A 25,836-nucleotide genomic window follows, 5' to 3' on the forward strand; every position below is an offset into this window, starting at 1 on the left:
TGTTTGGACACTTGTCAGTCTCTCTGCCCTTTCTTAATTTAAATTTCATGATATGACATAACATAGTGGCCAGTTCTTCCATTATGAGTCTTCCTCTTGTATCTCCTTCTCACCTCACTTCTCAGTTCAGGAAGCCTGGCCTCTGTCCAGCAGTTAGGCAGGGGTGGCTCTCCCAGGACTCCACTCGTGGTCTCTGTCCTGAGTCTGTCTTGGGAGAGCACCTTCTTTGCTGCTCAGACCAGGAAGCTGTCTTTGGCCACAGATGATGCTGTGTTTTTCACTTCCCACAATTCTCTTCTCAAGTTTCCTACCTCTGAATATGTAGTCATGGAGACCTCTAGAAGGGAAGCTGGACCTTCACGTTAGGCTCTTGGGCCTTGGGTCCAGTGACTATAGCCATTCCCAAGACTTTGTTGATTTAGAGAGCATCCATCTGCCACCATAATGTGGCAGAGAATATCCTTCTATGTGGAAATCCCTTTGGAATTACATTCAGTTTCTAGAAACATATACCAGAAAAAGTGTGCCTTAACCACCAAGGTTTTTTTTTTTTCCCAGTATATGAAATTCATTGTCAAATTGGTTTCCATACAACACCCAGTGCTCATCCCAAAACGTGCCCTCCTCAATACCCATCACCCACCCTCCCCTCCCTCCCACCCCCCATCAACCCTCAGTTTGTTCTCAGTTTTTAAGAGTCTCTTATGCTTTGGCTCCCTCCCACCCTAACCTCTTTTTTTTTTTTCCTTCCCCTCCCCCATGGGTTTCTGTTAAGTTTCTCAGGATCCACATAAGAGTGAAAACATATGGTATCTGTCTTTCTCTGTATGGCTTATTTCACTTAGCATCACACTCTCCAGTTCCATCCACGTTGCTACAAAGGGCCATATTTCATTCTTTCTCATTGCCATGTATTACTCCATTGTGTATATAAACCACAATTTCTTTATCCATTCATCAGTTGATGGCCATTTAGGCTCTTTCCATAATGTGGCTATTGTTGAGAGTGCTGCTATAAACATTGGGGCACAAGTGCCCCTATGCATCAGTACTCCTGTATCCCTTGGGTAAATTCCTAGCAGTGCTATTGCTGGGTCATAGGGTAGGTCTATTTTTAACTTTATGAGGAACCTCCACACTGTTTTCCAGAGTGGCTGTACCAGTTTGCATTCCCACCAACAGTGCAAGAGGGTTCCCATTTCTCCACATCCTCACCAGCATCTATAGTCTCCTGATTTGTTCATTTTAGCCACTCTGACTGGTGTGAGTTGATATCTGAGTGTGGTTTTGATTTGTATTTCCCTGATGAGGAGCGACATTGAGCATCTTTTCACGTGCCTGTTGGCCATCCAGCTGTCTTCTTTAGAGAAGTGTCTATTCATGTTTTTTGCCCATTTCTTCACTGGGTTATTTGTTTTTTTGGGTGTGGAGTTTGGTGAGCTCTTTATAGATTTTGGATACTAGCCCTTTGTCCGATATGTCATTTGCAAACATCTTTTCCCATTCCGTTGGTTGCCTTTTAGTTTTGTTGGTTGTTTCCTTTGCTGTGCAGAAGCTTTTTATCTTCATAAGGTCCCAGGAATTCATTTTTGCTTTGAATTCCCTTGCCTTTGGGGATGTGTCAAGTAAGAAATTGCTATGGCTGAGGTCAGAGAGGTCTTTTCCTGCTTTCTCCTCTAGGGTTTTGATGGTTTCCTGTCTCACATTCAGGTCCTTTATCCATTTTGAGTTTATTTTTGTGAATGGTGTGAGAAAGTGGTCCAGTTTCAATCTTCTGCATGTTGCTGTCCAGTTCTCCCAGCACCATTTGTTAAAGAGGCTGTCTTTTTTCCATTGGATGTTCTTTCCTGCTTTGTCAAAGATTAGTTGGCCATACGTTTGTGGGTCTAGTTCTGGGGTTTCTATTCTATTCCATTGGTCTATGTGTCTGTTTTTGTGCCAATACCATACTGTCTTGATGATTTTTAACTTTATGTAGCTCTACTACAGCTTTGTAGTAGAGGCTAAAGTCTGGGATTGTGATGCCTCCTGCTTTGGTCTTTTTCTTCAAAATTACTTTGGCTATTCGGGCCTTCTGTGGTTCCATATGAATTCTAGGATTGCTTGTTCTAGTTTTTTTTTTTTTTTTTTTAATTTCTTTTTTTTTTTAATTTTTTTTTCAACGTTTATTTATTTTTGGGACAGAGAGAGACAGAGCATGAACGGGGGAGGGGCAGAGAGAGAGGGAGACACAGAATCGGAAACAGGCTCCAGGCTCTGAGCCATCAGCCCAGAGCCCGACGCGGGGCTCGAACTCACGGACCGCGAGATCGTGACCTGGCCGAAGTCGGACGCTTAACCGACTGCGCCACCCAGGCGCCCCGCTTGTTCTAGTTTTGAGAAGAATGCTGGTGCAATTTTGTTTGGGATTGCATTGAATGTGTAGATAGCTTTGGGTAGTATTGACATTTTGACAATATTATTCTTCCAATCCATTAGCATGGAATATTTTTCCACTTCTTTATATCTTCTTCAATTTCCTTCATAAGCTTTCTATAGTTTTCACATACAGATCTTGTACATCTTTGGTTAGATTTATCCTTAGGTATTTTATGCTTCTTGGTGCAATTGTGAATGGGATCAGTTTCTTTGTCTTTCTGTTGCTTCATTGTTAGTGTATAAGAATGCAACTGATTTCTGTACATTGATTTTGTATCCTGCAACTTTGCTGAATTCATGTATCAGTTCTAGCAGACTTTTGGTGGAGTCTATCGGATTTTCCATGTATAATATCATATCATCTGCAAAAAGTGAAAGCTTGACTTCATCTTTGCCAATTTTGATGCCTTTGATTTCCTTTTGTTGTCTGATTGCTGATGCTAGCACTTCCAACACTATGTTAAACAACAGCGGTGACAGTGGACATCCCTGTCGTGTTCCTGATCTCAGGGAAAAAGCTCTCAGTTTTTCCCCATTGAGGATGATGTTAGCTGTGGGCTTTTCATAAATGGCTTTTATGATCTTTAAGTATGTTCCTCCTATCCCGACTTTCTCGAGGGTTTTTATTAAGAAACGTTGTTGAATTTTGTCAAAGGCCTTTTCTGCATCGATTGAGAGGATCATATGATTCTTATCTTTACTTTTATTAATGTGATGTATCATGTTGATTGATTTGCGAATGTTGAACCAGCCCTGCATCCCAGGAATGAATCCCACTTGATCATGGTGAATAATTCTTTTTATATGCTGTTGAATTCGATTTGCTAGTATCTTATTGAGAATTTTTGCACCTATATTCATCAGGGATATTGGCCGGTAGTTCTCTTTTTTTACTGGGTCTCTGTCTGGTTTAGGAATCAAAGTGATACTGGCTTCATAGAATGACTCTGGAAGTTTTTCTTCCCTTTCTATTTTTTGGAATAGCTTGACAAGGATAGGTATTATCTCTGCTTTAAACGTCTGGTAGAACTCCCCTGGGAAGCCATCTGGTCCTGGACTCTTATTTGTTGGGAGATTTTTGATAACCGATTCAATTTCTTTGCTGGTTATGGGTCTGTTCAAGCTTTCTATTTCCTCCTCATTGAGTTTTGGAAGGGTGTGGGTGTTTAGGAATTTGTCCATTGCTTTCAGGGTGTCCGGTTTGTAGGCATATAATTTTTCATAGTATTCCCTGATAATTGCTTGTATCTCTGAAGGATTGGTTGTAATAATTCCATTTTCATTCATGATTTTATCTATTTGGGTCATCTCCCTTTTCTTTTTGAGAAGCCTGGCTAGAGGTTTATCAATTTTGTTTATTTTTTCAAAAAACCAACTCTTGGTTTCATTGATCTGCTCTACAGTTTTTTTTAGATTCTATATTGTTTATTTCTGCTCTGATCTTTATTATTTCTCTTCTTCTGCTGGGTTTAGGCTGTCTTTGCTGTTCTGCTTTATTTCCTTTAGGTGTGCTGTTAGATTTTGTATTTGGGATTTTTCTTGTTTCTTGAGACAGGCCTGGATTGCAATGTATTTTCCTCTCAGGACTGCCTTCGCTGCATCCCAAAGTGTTTGGATTATTGTATTTTCATTTTTGTTTGTTTCCATATATTTTTTTAATTGCTTCTCTAATTGCCTGGTTGAGCCATTCATTCTTTAGTAGGGTGTTCTTTAACCTCCATGCTTTTGGAGGTTTTCCAGACTTTTTCCTGTGGTTGATTTCAAGCTTCATAGCATTGTGGTCTGAAAGTATGCATGGTATGATTTCAATTCTTGTATACTTATGAAGGGCTGTTTTGTGACCCAGTATGTGATCTATCTTGGAGAATGTTCCATGTGCACTTGAGAAGAAAGTATATTCTGTTGCTTTGGGATGCAGAGTTCTAAATATATCTGTCAAGTCCATCTGATCCAATGCATCATTCAGGGTCCTTGTTTCTTTATTGACTGTGTGTCTAGATGATCTATGCATTCCTGTAAGTGGAGTGTTAAAGTCCCCTGCAATTACCACATTCTTATCAATAAGGTTGCTTATGTTTGTGAGTAATTGTTTTATATATTTGGGGGCTCCCGTATTCGGTGCATAGACATTTATAATTGTTAGCTCTTCCTGATGGATAGACCCTGTGATTATTATCTAATGCCCTTCTTCATCTCTTGTTACAGCCTTTAATTTAAAGTCTAGTTTGTCTGATATAAGTATGGCTACTCCAGCTTTCTTTTGGCTTCCAGTAGCATAATAAATAGTTCTCCATTCCCTCACTCTCAATCTGAAGGTGTCCTCAGGTCTAAAATGAGTCTCTTGCAGACAGCAAATAGATGGGTCTTGTTTTTGTATCCATTCTGATACCCTATGTCTTTTGGTTGGCGCATTTAGTCCATTTACATTCAGTGTTATTATAGAAAGATATGGGTTTAGAGTCATTGTCCGTAGGTTTCATGCTTGTAGCGATGTCTCTGGTACTTTGTCTCACAGGATCCCCCTTAGGATCTCTTGTAGGGCTGGTTTAGTGGTGACAAATTCCTTCAGTTTTTGTTTGGGAAGACCTTTATCTCTCCTTCTATTCTAAATGACAGACTTGCTGGATAAAGTATTCTCGGCTGCATATTTTTTCTGTTCATCACATTGAAGATCTCCTGCCATTCCTTTCTGGCCTGCCAAGTTTCAGTAGAGAGATGGGTCACAGGTCTTATACGTTTCCCTTTATATGTTAGAGCACGTTTATCCCTAGCTGCTTTCAGAATTTTCTCTTTATCCTTGTATTTTGCCAGTTTCACTATGATACGTCGTGCAGAAGATCGATTCAAGTTACGTCTGAAGGGAGTTCTCTGTGCCTCTTGGATTTCAATGCCTTTTTCCTTCCCCAGATCTGGGAAGTTCTGAGCTATGATTTCTTCAAGTACACCTTCAGCACCTCTCCCTCTCTCTTCCTCCTCTGGAATACCAATTATACGTAGATTATTTCTCTTTAGTGCATCACTTAGTTCTCTAATTTTCCCCTCATATTCCTGGATTTTTTAATCTCTTTTTCTCAGCCTCTTCCTTTTCCACAATTTTATCTTCTAGTTCACCCATTCTCTCCTCTGCCTCTTCAATCTGAGTCGTGGTCATCTCCATTTTATTTTGCAGCTCATTAATAGCATTTTTTAGCTCCTCCTGGCTGTTTCTTAGTCCCTTGATCTCTGTAGCAATAGATTCTCTGCTGTCCTCTATACTGTTTTCAAGCCCAGAGATTAATTTTATGACTATTATTCTAAATTCACTTTATATTGTTTAAATCGTTTTTGATCAGTTCGTTAGCTGTCGTTATTTCCTGGACGTTTTTTGAGGGGAATTCTTCCGTTTCATCATTTTGGATAGTTCCTGGAGTGATGCGGAACTGCAGGGCACTTCCCCTGTGCTGTCTTGAATAATTTGCATTGGTGGGTGGGGCGCAGTCAGACCTGATGTCTGCCCCCAGCCCATCGCTGGGGCCACAGTCAGACTGGTGTGTGCCTTCTCTTCCCCTCTCCTAGGGGCAGGATTCACTGTGGGGTGGCATGGCCCATCTGGGCTACTTGCACACTGCCAGGCTTGTGGCGCTGGGGATCTGTCGTATTAGCTGGGATGGATCGGCAAGGTGCACAGGGGCCGGAGGGGCTGGCTCAGCTTGCTTATCCTTTGGTGATCCGCTTCTGGAGGGACCCTGCGGCACCGGGAGGGAGTCAGACCCCCTGGAGGCATGTATCCGCAGAAGCACAGTGTTTGGTGTTTGCGCGTGCCAGCATGTTCCTTGGCAGGAACCAGTTCCCTTTGGGATTTTGGCTGGGGGATGGGCGAGGGAGATGGCGCTGGCGAGAGCCTTTGTTCCCCACCTAGCTGAGCTCTGTCGTCGGGGGGCTCAACAACTCTCCCTCCCATTGTCCTCCAGCCCTCCTGTTCTCCAAGCAGAGCTGTTAGCTTATAACCTTCTAGATGTTAAGTCCTGCTTGCTGTCAGAACACACTCCGTCAGGCCCCTCCATTTTTGCCAGCCTGACTCGGGGGCTCTACTTTGCTGGCGGGCTGTCCCTCCGCCCTGGCTCCCTCCTGCCAGTCAGTGTAGCGCACACCGCCTCTCCGCCCTTCCTACCCTCTTCCGTGGACCTCTCCTCTGCGCTTGGCTCCAGAGACTCCATTCTGCTAGCCTTCTGGTGATTTTCTGGGTTATTTAGGCAGGTGTAGGTGGAATCTAAGTGATCAGCAGGGTGCGCGGTGAGCCCAGCGTCCTCCTACGCCACCATCTTCCCCAGGTCTCTACAAATTATACTTTAAAATTGATTTGAAAATCTACGTGTGAGATGTTTTTAAAGTGCTTTTGTATTGTTTACCTTAAAATGTATTATTACATTTAAATATAATTGTAAATGCAAACACATTTTGGTAATTTCCAAAATAGTAGAGCTAGTACAGTTTTGATGAAGGAGGAGATATGCATGCATGAGAATTTGGTTTACTTCCTGAAGAATCAGAGGACAAGGGATCAATTTCACATATTCAGACCTAATCCAATTTATTTTGTGAGTGGGACCTGGGCTTTACATAATTACAATATAAAACATAAAAAATAATAAACATGGGCAAAATATTTAATTTGTTGGTCTTTCATGGGCATGGAACATGACACATATTCAGGATCTACATCTAAAATGTATATATTTGGAGGTATGTGTTAGAATGTTAAAATGAAGTTCAGTCTGTCATTTATGTTTCCTTTCATTATGTAGTGATTCTTCCATTTACGTGTTTCTACCATTACCACCAACCACGATCACATATTGATTCTTTGTGTGACTAGGTACACTAAATGCTCTATGGATGTGATTTTTCCCCCATGTCAATCTTCTGTTGTTTGGTTTATCATATCCTAATTGCAGGCGCTGTGAGATGGTTATTTGTTTAAGTGTCAACCAATTATCTATGCAAAAGGAGGTAAATGGAATTACTTGTTGTCTTAAGCAAACTTCTTTCTACTTAGCTCAAGGAACTAGCTATTTCTGAAAAGCGGATTTCATATTGTGAATGTCCTTAAGATGAATGCATTTTACCCAGTTCAACAATTTGATTCAGCCAACACTGACTGCTTTCTTATTTGTCAAAAGGCATCATGCTGGGCATTTTGGAAGATGCAGATTCTAAACTGAAAGTGGGTTCAGCAGACCAAGGGCAGGGCAGCAGGCCAAGGTGGAACCCTAGTCTAGAAGAGGATTCAGAGGATCCTGACTAAATTTGCTGAAGGAGGGAATCTTTGTCATACCCACCCCAACACATTGTGCTGTGCTGTACTTCTGTATCAGTGACCACACTGTGTCCTCTCTCAGAAATGCCATTCTGCTCTTGTTGGGACAAAAAGCTTCTACATGTTCTTCCTACCAAACTTTATTGTGTTCACATTAGTGTGGCTGCACTTGACTTTGACCCTCGCAACAGAGCTCACTGTATATCCTCTTTTGAAGCATTTTTCCTAATATGTTGAAATTACTTGTTAACAGGTATGTCTCTCAATTTAGAAACTTTAAGACCCTAATGATCAGGGACTGGGTTCCGTTTATCTTGTGCTTATAGCACATGGCATGGTGGTTCAAACAAATAATGCTGAGATGACAGGATAATCTTTTAGAAGAGAGACAATATTTGATCCATATCTTACACCATATCTAAAAGTAAACTCTAAATACATTAGATATTTAATATAAAAAAATGACAGCATACTGAGTTGAAAAATGAGGTATGTATATGTACTTACTATGGAATGATCTTGACCTGTGTATTTGGAATGACTTTTTAAATATACTTAAAAATACTGAAGTAACAAAGAAAAATTAACTAATCTAACTAATTTGCCAATAGTAAAATGTTTTTACACAGCTAAATTACCACAAGTAGAAAAATACCATTGAAAAAGTGGGATAAATATATTCATAATTTTCATCACAGAGAGACGAATCCTATTCCTAACATTTAAAAAATCTGTCAAAATTGAGGAAGGAAGCTTGGTACATGGACACATTGTGATCATAGATACCTATAAACTACAATGAACAAGACAATTTTAGACTAATGTTGGCTGAATTCTAATCTGTTAAGAAAGAAAATAGTCTAAAGACAAATATAGTAAGCTCAGTTTTATTTTTAAGTAAAGAGAAAATGTGAGAGAATAAAAATATAATTATATATGCATACTGTTGCAAAAAGAAGCAGAGGGATGAAAAATCAGAATCATGTGATAGATTATCTATAAAACTGTTTTTGAATAGCATGAAGGTCAAGGAAACAAATGGCATGTCTGTAGATTTCTGTGTTTACATAGTTTGGTCTTTGTAGGCATGTTATTATTTTTCATAACAAAATTCTATTTATAACAAAAAAATGGAGGAGAAAACTCTAAAATAGAATACAAACAGAAACAAATGAATTCAAAATATTTTCAAACGTGTAACATAATTGCACTGCACCAAAAAAAAAAATGAGGGAACACAACTGCATTTTGAACACAGTACTTTGAATATATGTCTCATCAATCGAAAGAAAAAATGAACTGCAAAAGTCTACTTTTAGACTAACCTATTTTTTGAGTAGTCTATTGGGTAGAACTGATATTCACAGTTCATGGATTAGTACATGGTAACATTTTTTCAGTATGATTGAGCAGATGTGTAAATATACCAAGGATTTTGAAAGTAGATTTCTTAAATTTAGAAGGGGAGTTGCTAATGTGGAAATGGAGGAGATGAAAATCACCTCTGTGGTGGTGCTGGAATTGAAGGTATTATCAGTATGGATTCACATTTTCCCACAAATTATATGTAAACATGGTGATATAGATATGTAATATTTATATCCATCCTGTATCTATATATTTCATAACTGTCCACTGAAAAGGATTTATGAACAACAGTGCTTCATTAGCAATGAGCACTTCTGCAAACCACACCTATTTTTTAAAATACCATTAGGTGTCTTTGAGAAATGGAAGATTTGAAGACAGAAACAAAAAAAGTTTGGGGCGCCTGGGTGGCGCAGTCGGTTAAGCGTCCGACTTCAGCCAGGTCACGATCTCGCGGTCCGTGAGTTCGAGCCCTGCATCAGGCTCTGGGCTGATGGCTCAGAGCCTGGAGCCTGTTTCTGATTCTGTGTCTCCCTCTCTCTCTGCCCCTCCCCCGTTCATGCTCTGTCTCTCTCTGTCCCAAAAATAAATAAACGTTGAAAAAAAAATTAAAAAAAAAAAAGTTTGAGTGGAGTCTGGAAATTGTGTGCAAGCAAGAAAAGAAAAGCTCCAAAATGGTTGAGTTTCAACAGTAGCAACCCAATACATGATAATAGGAAAAGATAATACCCCACTGAATAAATACAGAGAGATGAATAAATAATGATAATAGATTGATACAGATAGAAAATAGATGATAGGTGGATAGGGACAAAGGAAAAGGTTTTGTAACAATACAATGCCACATGGAAAAAAAACAAAGAAAAGTGCAGTTAAAAATCACTAATTGGACACCATGACAGCTACAACTGCTTTAAGTAAGAAACAAAACAGTTGATAAAATGAGTGAGTGAAATTTGATAGGAACAGAATATTTACACAGTTTCAAAATGTCTCCCCAAATCTGATTTCCTAATTATAGGGTAAAAAAAATACCAGCTTTACAGTCAAGAATTTTGATGAACACCACCTTAAATAAGGGATAGAGTTATCATCTCTAATGATAGAGGACCATCTAATAATATCATGTGCTTCGCATTGAGATTCACTGAGATGGAATCAACACCACGTTTGTAGTATTCCCACCAAACTCCCTAGTAACCTGAAGTATTCTGAGAAAACATCAAACAAACCCAACTGGGGATCCATCATAGAAAATAAACAGCTTGTACTTTTAAAATATCAATCACATGAAAGAAAAAGAAGGGTTGAGAAACCAGTCCTTACTAAAAGAGATGAAATACACATGATAACTAAATGCAATGTGTGATCCTGAATTGGCTCCTGCACCAGAGAATTCCTGTCACAACATAGGATACTGTGTGCACAACTAGAGGGATTGAAATAAGGATTGTAGACAAAGTAATGTGATTACATTAATATTAAATGGTGTCTCCCTAATGCAGATTAATGTTTTCACTGGGAAGATATGCTACCTGAACAGATGAAAATTGTGAATGTGCATGCATGTAATCATATAGTATGAGGGGAAAGTGGAGTAATAGGTTGGGAGAGTTTTACCACGTTTCTAATGAGAAATTTCAAACACTTAGAAGAATAGAACTTCTTGGTGCCCACTACCGAGTCCTATTTTGTCATGCCCATTCAGAATTACAGACTTAGCCTTAGAGGTTCAGTCCTTCAAGTCAAGACCTGGCCCTCCAGGGGTATTTAACACGTAGGGGACCCTAGCACTTTCACCAGTAGGTACTTTCCAAAGAAACTCCCTGAGCAGTAAGTGTAGGTCATTTTCTTCTTGGAATCAGCTTCTGGGATCTTGATTGGAAGACTCACGGAGATTTTAAGCAGGTACCTGGGGAAACGGGGCACAGGGATGACAGTATGAGGTCAGTAGTGCAGTTAGGAGGTGGGAACATTTGGGGAAAGGTCACTAAAACGGAGAAGGGTCTGAGTCACCTGGAGGTGGAGCTCACTTGGAAGTGACATCCTAAGGTCTCTATCATTCCTGGTTCAGAGTATCTTCTCTGGGGAGAGTGTGTTGATTACAGGGACAGAGAGGGGTTAAGGAGAGCTCACTAACCCCTCCTTCCTGCTGCCTTAGCTTAGGGAGGGTGAGGACCTAATAGCCTGTGGAGCAAGCACCCAGGAGGCGGAGCAGAGGGGCCAGAAGTGACAAACAGAAGAGAAGGCAGGCAGGATCCACCTCTCACCTCTTCCCAAGCTGCCTGCCAGCACATTTCCTTGGCAGCCAGGGCAGTGTGTGTCCCAGGGCACGCACACAGGTCACTGTGCAGGACACAGAGTCACAGAGCATAGGGCTCTGGGCACCAGGCTGGAATCTGCAGCTGGGATAGGAGCAAGCATGGTGGGGCAGCAGGCGCTACTGCTAGCTGGCTTGTTTTTGCCTGGGTTCCTGCTCTCCGATGCTGCGAAAATTCTGACTTCTTTTGCACTGGGTGAGTGCTTAGCTGAAGAATCAGAAAGGGGCCCATCCCAGGCCCCTGTGCCAGAGCTCAGTCACAGCCTTAGGTCAGAGGATCATTCCATGTGGTGTTCTAGAGAGGGCTAGGGTCCCAGGCCAGAGGAGGGAGAGGCGTGAGAGGTCTGTGCGGTAGAATGGGATCCCTACTGCTGGGATGGGGAAGTTAGTTTTGGGCTACCAGCAGTTTCCTTTCCTCTCTTTGTATTTGCTCTGGAGCTGCTTCACATTCTGCATTCCTGGGGCCAGAATGTAGAGCCAGTGCTGAGCTAGAAATCATGAGCTGCCCACCACAGGGCATGGCAGGGACTTTCAGAGGCACATGCTAAAAGTGTGGGACAGTAGAAAGTGGAAAGTGAAATCAGTTTCACGCTCTTAGAGGCTAAGGACAGGGGCTCCTGGGGGCAGCAGCACTAACTGGGCATGTTTCATTAATGGGAAACCTGGAGAACTGCCTGGGCAGTGGAGGGGGCCCTGGACAATCAAGTTCTCGGTGCCCCTCTCTCTTTTGCCCTTACTGCTGGAAGGTGTTGAAGGACTGTGAAGCAGTTAATTTTGTGTGAACCCAGTTGTAATGCCTTTATTTTGTCCCAAAGGGAACAGAAGGGGAACAGGAACATTTATTAGGAAGAAGGTTTCAGAAGATGGAGTTTCCTGAAGACTTTTTTGGATCCGTTCTGACAGGCTAGGGGATCTGCCCTGCCCCTGCCTTTGCCCCAGAATACACTGGGCTCACCAACACCTTCAGGAATGGCTGTCTCTGCAGAAAGCCTTTTCTCATGCATCCATTCCTTCCTTCCATCCATCTTTCCTTCCTTCCTTCCTTCCTTCCTTCCTTCCTTCCTTCCTTCCTTCCTTCCTTCCTTCCTTCCTTCCCTCCTTCCTTCCTGTTTCTTTCTTTCTTTCTTTCTTTCTTTCTTTCTTTCTTTCTTTCTTTCTTTCTTTCTTTCTTTCTTTCTTTCTTTCTTTCTTTCTTTCTTTCAAGTTAGTTAACATACAGTGTGGTCTTGGCTTCAGTAGTAGAACCCAGTGATTCATTTGTAACATATGACACCCAGTGCTCAATCCAACAAGTTCCCTCCTTAATACCTATCACCCATCTAACCCATCTCCCCACCTACCTCCCCTCCGACAACCCTCAGTTTGTTCTCTGTATTTAATGGTCTCTCATAGTTTGCCTTCCTCTCTGTTTTTATCTTATTTGTCCTTCCTTTCCTCTTTGTTCATCTGTTGTGTTTCTCAAGTTCCTCATATGAGTGAAATCATATAACTGTCTTTTTCTGACTTATTTTGCTTAGCATAATACACTCTAGTTCCATCTACGTTGTTGCAAATGGCAAGATTTCATTCTTTTTCATTGCTGAGTAGTATTCCAGTATGTATGTATGTATGTATGTATGTATGTATGTATGTATGTATGTTTGTATGTATAAGTTGATGTACATTTGTGCTCTATCCATAATTTTGCTATGGAAATTATTTATAGTGCTCCTATAAACATTGGGGTGCATGTGCCCCTTTGAATCAGAATTTTTGTATCCTTTGGATAAATTCCTAGTAGTGCAATTGCTGGGTCATGGGTTTGTTCTATTTTTATTCATTTGTATTTTATTTTTATTTTTTAAACAGAGGATATTTAAAATGATGCTTTACTATATCCTTAAAAAATTATTTTGTTCATTTATTTTTGAGAAAGAGAGAGAGAGACAGAGCATGAGCAGGGGAGGGTCAGAGAGTGAAGGAGACACAGAATCAGAAGCAAGCTCCAGGCTGTGAATTGTCAGAACAGAGCCCCATGCAGGGCTTGAACCCATAAACTATGAGATCATAGGGTAGTTCTATTTTTAATTTTTTGAGGAAACTCCATACTATTATCCAGTGTGGCTGCACCAGTTTGCATTCAAACCAACAGTGCAAAACGCTTCCCCTTTTTCTAAATCCTCACCAACATCTGTTGTTTTCTGAGTTGTTAATTTTAGCCATTCTGATAGGTGTGGAGTGGTATCTCATTGTGGTTTGATTTGTATTTCTGATGATGTATGATGTTGAGCATTTTTTTAATGTGTCTGTTAGCCATCTGGATATCTTCTTTGGAAAAGTGTCTTTTTATGTCTTCTTCCCATTTCTTCACTGGAGTATTTATTTTTTTTGGGGGGTGTTAAGTTTGTTAAGTTCTTTATAAATTCTGGATACTAAACCTTTATCTGATATCTTATTTGCAAATATCTTCTCTAATTCCATTGGTTGCCTTTTAGTTTTGTTGGCTGTTTCCTTGGCTGTTCAAAAGATTTTTATCTTGATGAGGTCCAAAAGTTCATTTTTGCTTTTATTTCCTTTGCCTCTGAAGACATGTCAAGTAAGAAGTTGCTGTGCCCTAGGTCAAAGAGTTTGCTGCCTGTTTTCTTCTCTAGGAGTTTGATGGTTTCCTGTCCCACATTTAGGCCATTCATCCATTTTGAATTTACTTTTGTGTGTGGTGTAAGAAAGTGGTCTAGTTTCATTCTTCTGCATGTCGCTGGCCAGTTTTCCCAGCACCATTTGTTAAAGAGACTGTCTTTTTTCCATTGGGTATACTTTCCTGCTTTGTCAAAGATTAGTTGGCCATATATTTGAGGATCCATTTCTGGATTCTCTATCCTACTCCATTGATCTATGTGTCTGTTTTTGTGCCAATACCATACTGTCTTGATGTTTACATCTTTGTAACACAGGTTAAAGTCCAGGATTGTGATGCCTCCAGCTTTGGTTTTCTTTTTCAACATTACTTTCTCTATTCAGGGTCTTTAGTGGTTCCATACAAATTGTAGAATTGTTTGTTTTAGTTCTGTGAAGAATGCTGGTATTATTTTGATAGGGATTGCATTGAATGTGTAGATTTAGATAGCATAGACATTTTAACAATATTTGTTCTTCCAATCCATGAACATGATATGTTTTTTTCATTTCTTTGTGTCTTCTTCAATGTCTTTCATAAGGTTTATATCGTTTTCAGCATACAGATATTTCACCTCTCTTTGGTTAGGTTCATTCCTAGCTATCTTATGGGTTTTCGTGCAATTGTAAATGGGATCAATTCCTTGAAATCTCTTTCTGCTGCTTCATTATTAGTATATAAAAATGCAACCAATTTCTGTACATTGATTTTATATCCTGCATCTTGCCTGAATTCATGTATTAGCTCTGGCAGTTTTTTGGTGGAGTCTTCAGATTTTCCATGTAGAGTATCATGTCATCTTTGAAGAGTGAAAGATTGACTTCTTCCTTACTGATTTGGATTTCTTTTATTTCTTTTTGTTTTCTGATTGCCAAGGCTAGGACTTCCAGTACTGTGTTGAACAATAGTGGTAAGAGTGGACATCCCTGTCTTGTTCCTGATCTTAGAGGGAAAGCTCTGTTTTTCCCCACTGAGGATGATATTAGTGGTGAGTCTTTCATATATGGCTTTTATGATGTTAAGGTATGTTCCTTCTATCCCTTCTTTCTTGAGGGTTTTATCAAGAAATGACGATGTATTTTGTCAAATGTTTTTTTCTGCATCTATTGAAAGTATCATATGGTTCTTATTCTTTCTTTTATTAAAACAATTTTTTTTACATTTATTCATTTTTGAGAGACAGAGAGAGACAGAGCACAAGCGGGGGAGGGGTAGAAAGAGAGGGAGACACAGAATCCAAAGCAGGCTCCAGGCTCCAAGCTGTCAGCACAGAGCCCAACGTGGGGCTCAAACCCACAAACCGCGAGATCATGACCTGAGCCGAAGTTGGACGCTCAACTGACTGAGCCACCGAGGAGCCCCTTATCCTTTCTTTTATTAATGTGGTATATCATGTTGATTGATTTGTGAATATTGAACTAGCCCTGCAGCCCAGGAATGAATCACAACTGATCATGGTGAATAATTCTTTTGATGTACTGTTGAATTCAATTAATATCTTGTTGAGATTTTTGCATCCATGTTCATCAGGGATATTGGCCTGTAATTCTTGTTTTTAGTGGGGTCTTTGTCTGGGTTTGCAATCAAGGTGAAGCTAGATTCATAGAATGAGTTTGGAAGTTTTCCTTACATTTCTATTTTTTTGGAACAGTTTTAGGAGAATAGGTATTAATTCTTCTTTAAATACCTGGTAGAATTCCCCTGGGGGGTCATCTGGCCTAGGACTCTTATTTGTTGGGAGATTTTTGATAATCTATTCAATTTCTTTGCTGGTTATGAGCCTGTTAAATTTTCTGTTTCTTCCTGTTTGTGTTTTGGTAGTGTGTGTCTGGAATTTTGTCCATTTCTTCCAGATTGTCCGTTTTGTTGGCATATAATTTTCCATAGTATTCTCTTATAATTGTATTTCTGTGGTGTTGGTTGTGATCACTCCACTTTCATTTGTGATTTTATCTGTTTGGGTCCTTACTCTTTTATTTTTGAGAAGTCTGTCTAGGTAGTTTTCAATTTTGCTTATTCTTTTAAAAAAAACAGCTCTTAGTTTCATTGATCTGGTGTACTGTTTCGTTTTGTTTTTTTCTTTTTTGGATCCTAAGTCATTTATTCTGCTCTAGTCTTTATTATTTCCCTTCTTCTGCTGGATTTCGACTTAATTTGCTGCTCCTTTTCTAACTCCTTTAGTTGTAAGGTTTGGTTGTGTATTTGGGACCTTTCTTGCTGCTTGAGATAGGCCTGAATTGCAATGTATTTTCCTCTTAGGACTGCCTTTTATGCATCTCAAAGGGTCTGGACAGTCATGTTTTCATTTTCATTTGTTTCCACGTATTTTTAAATTTCTTCTTTAACTTCCTGGTTGATCCACTCATTCTTTAGCAGGATGTTCTTTATCCTCAATGTATTTGAGAGCTTTCCAAATTTTTTCTTGTGTTTGATTTCAAGTTTCATAGTGTTATGATCTGAAAATATGCATGGTAAGATCTCAATCTTTTTGTACATGTTGAGGGCTGATTTGTCACCCAATATGTGATCTATTCTGGAGAATGTTCCATATGCACCCAAGAAGAATGTGTATTCTGTTGCTTTAGGATGAAGTGTTCTGAATATATCTGTTAAGTCCATCTAATCCAGTGTGTCATTCAAGACCATTGTTCCCGTGTAGATTTTCTGCTTAATCTATCCATTGTTGTAAGTGGAGTATTAAAATCTCTTACAATTATGGCATTATTGTCAATAAGTTTACTCATGTTTGTGATTAATTGATTTATATATTTGGGAGTTTCAAGTTGGGGGCATAAATGTTTACAATTGTTAGCTTTTCTTGATGGACAGACCCCTTAATTATCATATAATGCCCTCCTTCATCTCTTGTTACAGTCTTTGTTTTAAAGTCTAGTTTGTCTGATATAAGTATGGCTACTCCAGCTTTCTTTTGACATCCAGTAGCATGATAGATGGTTCTCCATCCCCTAACTTTCAATCTGCAGATGTCCTCAGGTCTAAAATGGGTCTCTTGTAGGCAGCATATAGATGGGTCTTGTTTTTTTTAATCTATTCTGATACCCTATGTCATTTGGGGAATTTAGACCATTTACATTCAGAGTGATTATTGAAAGATATGAATTTAGTGCCATTGTGTTATCTGTAGATAACACAATGTGGTTTTGTGTTTGTGGTGATGTTGTCTGGTCATTTGTAGTCTTTGCTGCTTTCCACTCACAGAGTCCCTCTTAGAATTTCTTGCAGGGCTGGTTTAGTGGTCACAAACTCCTTTAGTTTATGTTTTCTTGGAAGCTACTTATTTCTCCTTTTCTGAATGACAGTTTTGCCGAATAAAGGATTCTTGGCTACATATTTTTCTTATTCATCATATTAAATGTTTTCTGCCATTCCCTTCTGGCCTGCCAAGTTTCAGTGGAACCTTATGTGTCTACCTTTGTAGGTGAAGGACATTTTGTCCCTAGATGCTTTCAGAAATCTCTCTTTGTCTTTGTATTTTGCAAGTTTCACTATGATATGTCGTGGGGTTGACCTTTTTTTTTTGTTGATTTTGAAGGGAGTTCTCTGTGCCTCTTGGACTTGGATGCCTGTTTTTTTCCCCCCAGATTAGGGAAGTGCTCAGCTATAATTTGTTCAAATAAACCTTCTGCCCCTTTTTGCTCTCCTTTTTCTGGGACTCCTCTGATATGGATATTGTTTTGTTTCATGGAATCACTTAGATCTCTAATTCTCCCCTGTGGTTTAGTACTTTCCTCTCCCTCTTTTTTCCAGGTTTATTATTTTCCATAGTTTTATATTTTATTTCACCTATTCTCTCCTCTGCTTCTTCAATCCTCACTGTCACTATATCTAGTTATTTTGCATCTCCATATTGCATTTTTAAAATTCATCCTGACTAGTTCTTTGGTCTTTGATCTCTGTGGCAAGCTTTTCTCTGGTGTCTTCTATGCTTTTCTTCAAGCCTAGCTATCAGTCTTATGACTATTTTTCTAAATTTTGTTCAGATATATTTTTTATATCTGTTTTGAGCAATTCTCTGGCTGTGATTTCTTCTCAACCTTTCTTATGGGGAGAATTCCTCTGGCTTGTCACTTTGCTTAAGTTTCTCTCGTTTGCATTTTTTAAAAGCCTGTCATGTGTCCTGCATCTGAGAGTACTACTATATTAAAAAGGAGTCATACACTGTCCAGGGCCTGGCACTCCAGGAAGTGTTTCTGGTGTATGTTGAAGGCACTCTGCTGTTGCGTTTTGGCTGCTCTATCCCACTGGTCAATCCTTTGCAGAGCTCCTCCTTGCTTCAACTAGGTGTGCTTTGATTTGTTTGTTGAGGTAACCCTAGGAAAAAAAGGATGGGGGAAACCTGATCCCATAAAAAGAGAAAAAGGAAAGTGGAGAACAGAAAACCAAAAAGAATAAAAAAAAACAACAACCAGAAAACTATAAGCCTGATTCCAAAGAAAGAGTAGGAAAAAATAAAGAAAAAAGTAGAATAAAAGAGAAAAGATGAAACAAAAAGAGAAAAGAGAATAAAGTCTGATATACATATACATATACAAATGTATATGTACATCAATATATCTCTCTCTATATGCATATCTATCTATATATAGATATATTGATATACATATACATATACATATGTGTGTGTATATATATGTGTGTGTATGTGTGTGTGTGTGTGTGTGTATATATATATATATATATATATATATATATATATGGTAAGAAATGACAAAAAAATCAGAAACCATGAGCCTGATTCCAAGAGAAAAAAAAGAAAAAAGAAGAAGGAGGAAAGAAAGAGAGAAAAAAAAAGTTGTCTGTTGGCGCCTGGGGCTGGTGGCTGTGCTGTTCTGGAGGAGAGACTGGCTGCGATGGGTCAGCCAGTCTTGCTCCAGTAAATAAGCAGTTTCCAGGCATGGAGGGGAGGGTTTAGGTGTAATCAGTCCTGCCTCCACTGGGAGCCACTGTGTTGCTCTCCAATGTCCCACTGTGTTGGTGTTGGGGAGAAAATGACATCACTCCAATCTCAACCCTGGACCAGGGATCTCAACCCTATCTTATCAGGCAGCCCTCACAGAATAGAGAATGCAGTCAGCTTGCCCTGCTCCACAGTTCTCCTGCACCTTCTTGGCGCTCAGCTGGATTCAAAATCTGAAGTCTTAAAGGACCCAGCACCGTACAGCAATGCTCCCCATCTCCAGAGTAAAGCCTCTCCCCACTGCTGATGAAAGGCCTTTGGCTGGCACCTTCAGGGTCTTTTGTCCTTGGGGAGCCAAAAACCCTTCATCTCAAAGTACTCTGAGAAGAGAATGTTTCTCTCCCAGGGCACCCCAGAGATTGCTACACCACACTATGCACTCTGGGGTGGCTGCTTCCTCGCCAGGAGCATGAGCCAGGGATCCAGTCTGGATAAAGTTGCACACTTCTGAAAACTCTGAGTTTCAATTCCAAGGCTGTTGCAAACAAAGAGTTGGGACACTCAGTACTTCTTGCTCCAAGTCCATAGTCCAGAGAAGCTTGCTCTTGTCCTAACTCCATGCTGCACTTTCATAATCCCTTTCTCTTTCTCTCCCTTTTGTCTCTCCACAGAAAGGGTTCTCTCTCCTCTATGATCTGCCACTGTATATCCCTAAAATCACATATATCCACCTCAATCCTGCCAAGCTGTATCCCTCCAAATGTGGAGATCATTTGACTGCTCTGCAGTTCAATTTCCTGAGTGTTCTAAGTGATCTGACATCAATACAGCTGTGTTTGAGTGGCAAGGCCCTCCTACTTCTCTGCCATCTTAACTCTCCTCTCCCTGCGTCCGTTTCTTGCATAAGTTAAAGGTAAGCTAGAGCAAGCAGTCTGAGGGAGTAAGGGTTTATATTTTATGTAATCTGTGTTACCTCAGGAAACACAAACACAAATTAAAAATTAGAGTAATTCCCACAGACACACCATTACTGTAGTCATACATCCCACTCTGCTGACCTAATCACTACAAAGTCGTTATCTTCCAAAGTACCCCTCTTTCCAACGTGGGCCAATTCTATTCTTTTCTTCCTGATTGGACATTCTCTGCTCTGAGACCCATAGATTCAAGAGAAATGCTCCTTGATGGTGCATAGTTTTAGATAATCATTGCAAGATAGAACCAGTACTTCCCCTAGGAGTAAGCTTCTCTTTCCTTAGAATCTCACGATTTTCTTAGGATAGGTGATGCCTAACTCTGTCATGTGCAGGATCTTACAGTTATGCCCTAATGACCACAGTTATCCTGAATGCCTTAATTTCATGTTCAGAAATTTTTAGGCCTAACTGGAAACTTGGAATCCTGCTAAATATATTTGAATCTCAAGGATTTTGCTTCATTTTAAAAAAATTTTTAATGTTTATTTATTTTTGAGAGAGAGAGTGTGAACAGGGGAGGAGCAGAGAGATAGGGAGATACAGAATCAGATGCAGGCTCCAGGCTCCAGGCTTCTAGCTGTCAGCACAAAGCCCGACGCAGGGCTCGAACTCACAAGCTGTGAGATCATGACCTGAGCTGAAGTCAGACGCTTAACCTATTGAGCCACCCAGATACCCCTTAAGGATTTTGTTTCTAAGTGGTGGATCTAACTCCTTCTGCTTTAATGACTATTTCTTGGACTAATATTCAATATCCCATGTTTCTAATTCCCCCTCTAACATGAATTTACATGGAGAATGATTCCATAAAGAGTGATGACTGATTATCCAATAGGAACCCTTCCTACTTCCATTTACAGCAGTGTGCCTAATTTCCACCAGTACAGTTATTTCTTCAGGACATGGTATCTCCACAAGGCCTGGCTAAAATGAGCATGTCGCTAGGATCAGGAACTACTTGAGGCCTAAGCAGAGAAGTTCATCACACTGACATGGAGGCCATGAGCCACAAGGAAATTTTTGATGGAGGATTACCATAGGTCAAAATTTGGGAAGCCCTCAGCTGGGGCTTACCTTAAGTGAGACAGTGGGGCTGAAGAAACTCATCTTCCTGTGCTCCCCATCAACTTTCTGCCCCCTTACCATGGATTTCCCAACTGCCACATCAATTTCAGAGCCTCTGTTCACAGCTTTACAAAAATGAAATTTTGTGTTGTTCCTAGGTGGAAGCCATTATCTACTACTGGACCGTGTATCTGAGATTCTTCAAGATCATGGTCATAATGTCACTATGCTTTTTTACGGAGAAGAGTTTTTAATCCCAGGTATGTTTTTTAGTAATCATTGAATTCTTTTTTCCCAGGGAGACAATGTGTTTTGTATAGTACTGTGAAGCACATAATCTTTCTGGATCTAGTTGTATTGACAGAATGGGAAAAACGTGTGTGTGTGTGTGTGTGTGTGTGTGTGTGTGTGTGTGTGTGTGTTTATGATACCTGCTGACTACCATATTAAGTTCTGTACGTCTGGCCTCCACATGCTGTATCTCCATGTTTTACCCCTTTAGCTAGGTGTCACTTCAACTCAGGCAGGCCTCTGTACATTATTATTTATTGATCAGTTTGATAACTACTACTCTGTGGTATGGTTTTAATTTGTTTGAACAGATATCTTCAGCCAAATTTATAGCTTCTATTATGTAAGGACAGCTGCTTTTTCTGTTTCATAGGTTACTTTCTAACCCTGTTCTGAGGCCCGAAATTTAAGAAAGCTTTTAAAAGGATGTCTTTTATTCATGTCTTAGGATCAAAATCTATCAGTGAGATGATCCTGTATTCATGAGAAGTTACTGGCTGCCTATGAGTTGTGCATAGTGATGTCACAAGTTCATGAGTCACTGAATGCAAAGAATTTTAGCTAAGATGAAGCTCATCTATCTTGTCAACGATTCCGTTGACAGACAAGGACGCAGAGGCCCAGAGAACTGCAAAGATTTGTTCAAGTTCACACAGCAATTTAATAATAGAGTTGGGTGGATCTGGAACTTAAAGCTCTGATTTTCTCATTCGGAATTGCTACAGCTTTAGCTTAAAAAAATCCAAAATTAAGCATTTTTTTTTTTTAATTTCAACGTTTATTTATTTTTGGGACAGAGAGAGACAGAGCATGAACGGGGGAGGGGCAGAGAGAGAGGGAGACACAGAATCGGAAACAGGCTCCAGGCTCCGAGCCATCAGCCCAGAGCCCGACGCGGGGCTCGAACTCACGGACCGCGAGATCGTGACCTGGCTGAAGTCGGACGCTTAGCCGACTGCGCCACCCAGGCGCCCCCAAAATTAAGCATTTTTTAATGAAAATCAAGTCTGAGCAAGTATGGAATTCTGAAGATGAACTTAAGACTGTTATTGTGTGATCACCTTTTAGGCTGGGTTCTATATTGTTCACTGAATATCTTTTCCATATATGTCCCTTTGTATCTGCCTTGTCAGTCTGATTGTGTATTTGCCTTGACTGCCAACCATGGTAGTTGCAACACATGATCATTTCATTTTGGTGGTTTCTGGGAATGAGGAACTGCTAAAAGCTTTAGACCCTCTACCTCTTTAACAAACAGACCCACACTCAGAACTACCAACAATTCAGGGGACTCATGGGTTCCCTTAGTTTTATTCTTGGTTCCAAGTTTTAAGAGTCCAGAGTTTCTTGCAATATTTACCATTTACTGGAAATTCTGGAGGTTTTGAAATGGATTATTTATTTTTCACTACAGCAGTACCTTTGCAGAGGTCTGCAAATAAGGAAACACGTGATTGGATTGGATTATTTTTGTTGACCTGATTCAATATTCAGTATTGAAACTTTTGAACGTGTGTTAACTACTTGTTTGGATAACTTCCTTATAGAGTTTTCATTTACAACTTTACTAAATAAATGACTTCAGAAATACTGAAGTAGAAACCATTTCTAATGCTTACATGGGGGTTGTTCTGATCAATAACTGAAGTCACAAGTGTAAGATGCCAGCCTACACAGGATTTTCCTTTTCCTAAGTGAGCTTGCTATACCTTTCTATCCACCACATAGACATTCTCCACATGACAGTTCTTCTTTTTTTCTGGGGGGACTGTGCAGTTACATCATTGATTCTGAGGGACTTTCTTGCACTCATGAGAACTTCTGCCTGGAGGGACATTGCCATGACCAGATAATTCCATCCCTTTCAACCAGTTAGGTTCTGCTTTCTTTGGGTAAGGAGGTAGAAGAACATGTCAATTGCTAATGCAAGGAAGCTCTGTCTTGGAATTCAGACTTTTGAATGGACTGAAGGTCTTCTCCCTTTATCTATCTAATAGTGCTCACCTTACCCCTGGGAGCTAAAAAACCCAGGATCTTAGTCTGCTGTTATCAAGGTGGGGTCAATTTCTCATTTCAAGGGTTTATAGAGTTTAACAAAACACACCCACCTTTCCCTCTGAATTTCAGAACCAACAGAGAGAAAGTTATAGGAGTTAGGTAAAAATGCACCTTCATCTAGTTGATTGGGGAACTTCCTTTAGATCTTCATTAACTCTCAAGGCCCTGAGTAGTGGCTTGAAAATAGGCTCTGTAAACCTCTGAGTATTGTTCTATTTCATTCTTTATTGTGCCTTGGGTAGTTTCCTCACGTTTGAATTGAACTGTTCTTAGGAACACTCCAACCCCAAACTTTCCCTACAGCTCTCTTTTGGTTTTCTGGTATTCTGGCCTGTGAATACCAGCTGCCATGTCCTTCCCCTAATCTGCTGTGCTGCACTCAGGGAGATGGCCAGGCCAGGTGTGGGTGCCTCCTCCATGAGATGTATCTTGGAAGCTTCCTCAAGCCATCCATGAATGTCCTGTGCCACCTGGTGTCTAACGTCTAAAAAACCATTTTAGGGGCGCCTGGGTGGCGCAGTCGGTTAAGCGTCCGACTTCAGCCAGGTCCCGATCTCGCGGTCCGTGAGTTCGAGCCCCGCGTCGGGCTCTGGGCTGATGGCTCAGAGCCTGGAGCCTGTTTCCGTTTCTGTGTCTCCCTCTCTCTCTGCCCCTCCCCCGTTCATGCTCTGTCTCTCTCTGTCCCAAAAATAAATAAATGTCGAAAAAAAAATTTTTTAAAAACCATTTTAGCATATATTTGGTCTGGTTTTCTTTAGTTGTTTAAAGGAAGAATTTCCATATGGCCCTATCACTTTCTTGTAGCCACAGACTGAAGTTGCTTATATTCATTATTTAAATCATTCTATTGAAGTAATATTGGCATATAATAAACTGGATATATTTAAAATATATTATTTGATATATTTGTACATGTACCTATGAAACCATCAACATAATCAAGATGACAAATATATTTGTTCCCCCACCAGAAGATTTCTAATGCCCTTTTGCAATCTCCCCTCTGGGGCCTCCCACCTTTCTATTCCCATTGCCAGTCAATCCCTAATATGTCCCTATGTGTTAGATTACATCATGTAGATTTTATATCAGTGGAATCATAATTATCTAGTGTTATATTTTAGTTTATTGTACTCAGCATAAATATTTTTGGATGCATTCGTAGTGTGTGTATGAGTAGTTCATTCCATTTTCTTGCTGAATAATGTTCTATGTGTGTGCTAACACAATGCGTTTATTTAGTTGCTGTTGCTGGGCATTCGTGTTGTCTCCAGTTTTGAGCTATTGTTAATACACCTGCTGTGTAGATTTGCGTGCATGCCTATGTATGAACAAGTACTGTCTTTTCTCTGAATTAACTGGTAGGAGAGCAGTGACTGAACCATAGGTTAGGTGCTGTTTAAGTTTTTAAGAAATGGCCAAACTGGTTTCCAAAATTGCTGTAACATCCTGCATCTCACCAGAAGTGACTGCAAGTTTCATGTACACCACACCCTTGTCAGTACTTGGTTAGCCTTTTTACTTTTATCCTCCCTTGTGTAGGTATTTAGTTGTATTTCATTGCGGTGTTTACACGCATTTCCTTTGTTAGTAATGATGCTAAGGCTTTCTTCATGTGTTTATTTGTCAACTATATATCTTCACTGGTGAAGTGTTTGTCAAATTTCACCCATTTTTACATTGGTTCATTTGTTTTGTTATTATTGAGTCTTCAGTGCTCTTGATATATATTTTGGATATATGTATATCTTGGATATATATTTTGGATATATATATATATATATATATATATATATATATATATATATATATCTGGTAAAATACCAGATATAAGCCCTGCAAATATTCTTTCCCAGTTCGTGACTTATCTTTTCATTGTCTCAGGAGTGCTTTTTGTAGAGCACAATTTTTACTTTGATGAAGTGTAATTTTATACTTTTGCTACATGTATTAGTATGAATATGATTTTTTAATTTATTCTGTTAAAATGATGAATGTCAGTAATAGATTTTCAAATGTTAAGTTAAGCTTGTAGTCTGGGATCGAATTCTATTTGGTCAAAATATATTTTATATATAAATACACACAGAGAGAGAGAGAGAGAGAGAGAGGCAAGCAGGGGAGGGACACAGAGAGAGGGAGACACAGAATCTGAAGCAGGCTCCAGTGCTGACAGCTCAGAGCCTGACGCACAGCTGGAACTCACAAGCTGTGAGATCATGACCTGAGCCGAAGTCAGACACATAACTGAATGAGCCACCCAGGCACCCCTGTATTTTTCTTTTATATATTTTATATTTTGTTTGTTTGAATTTTGGTTTAATATTTTATATCTCTGTCCATGAGGATCATCGTTCTGTGATTTTCTTGAGTTTTTTTTTTCTTTCTTCGATTGCTATCAGTGAAATTCTTATCTCAGAATGAATTGGGTTGTGTTCCTTTTTCAGTTTTCTGGAAGAGTTTGGGTAAAAT

General features: G+C 39.8%; 1 protein-coding gene across 4 annotated transcripts in view; it reads left to right on the forward strand.

Moving 5' to 3' along the window:
- Positions 1 to 25,836, forward strand: part of LOC101097701 (UDP-glucuronosyltransferase 3A2) — a 59,054-nt gene that overhangs the window by 3,147 nt on the left and 30,071 nt on the right. The window contains exons 1-2 of one of the 4 annotated variants that reach the window (XM_045038135.1): positions 11,340 to 11,598; positions 21,174 to 21,275. In XM_045038135.1, the coding sequence (XP_044894070.1) occupies positions 11,505 to 11,598; positions 21,174 to 21,275 (196 nt within the window). In that variant the 5' untranslated portion in view covers positions 11,340 to 11,504. Of the gene's footprint in view, positions 1 to 11,339; positions 11,599 to 14,999; positions 15,044 to 21,173; positions 21,276 to 25,836 lie in introns of those variants that run through there. The other 3 variants (XM_019811937.3, XM_045038138.1, XM_045038137.1) reach the window with 3 other exon arrangements.

Source organism: Felis catus, chromosome A1 (assembly GCF_018350175.1).
Source record: "Felis catus isolate Fca126 chromosome A1, F.catus_Fca126_mat1.0, whole genome shotgun sequence".
NCBI classification, from domain to species: Eukaryota; Metazoa; Chordata; class Mammalia; order Carnivora; family Felidae; genus Felis; species Felis catus.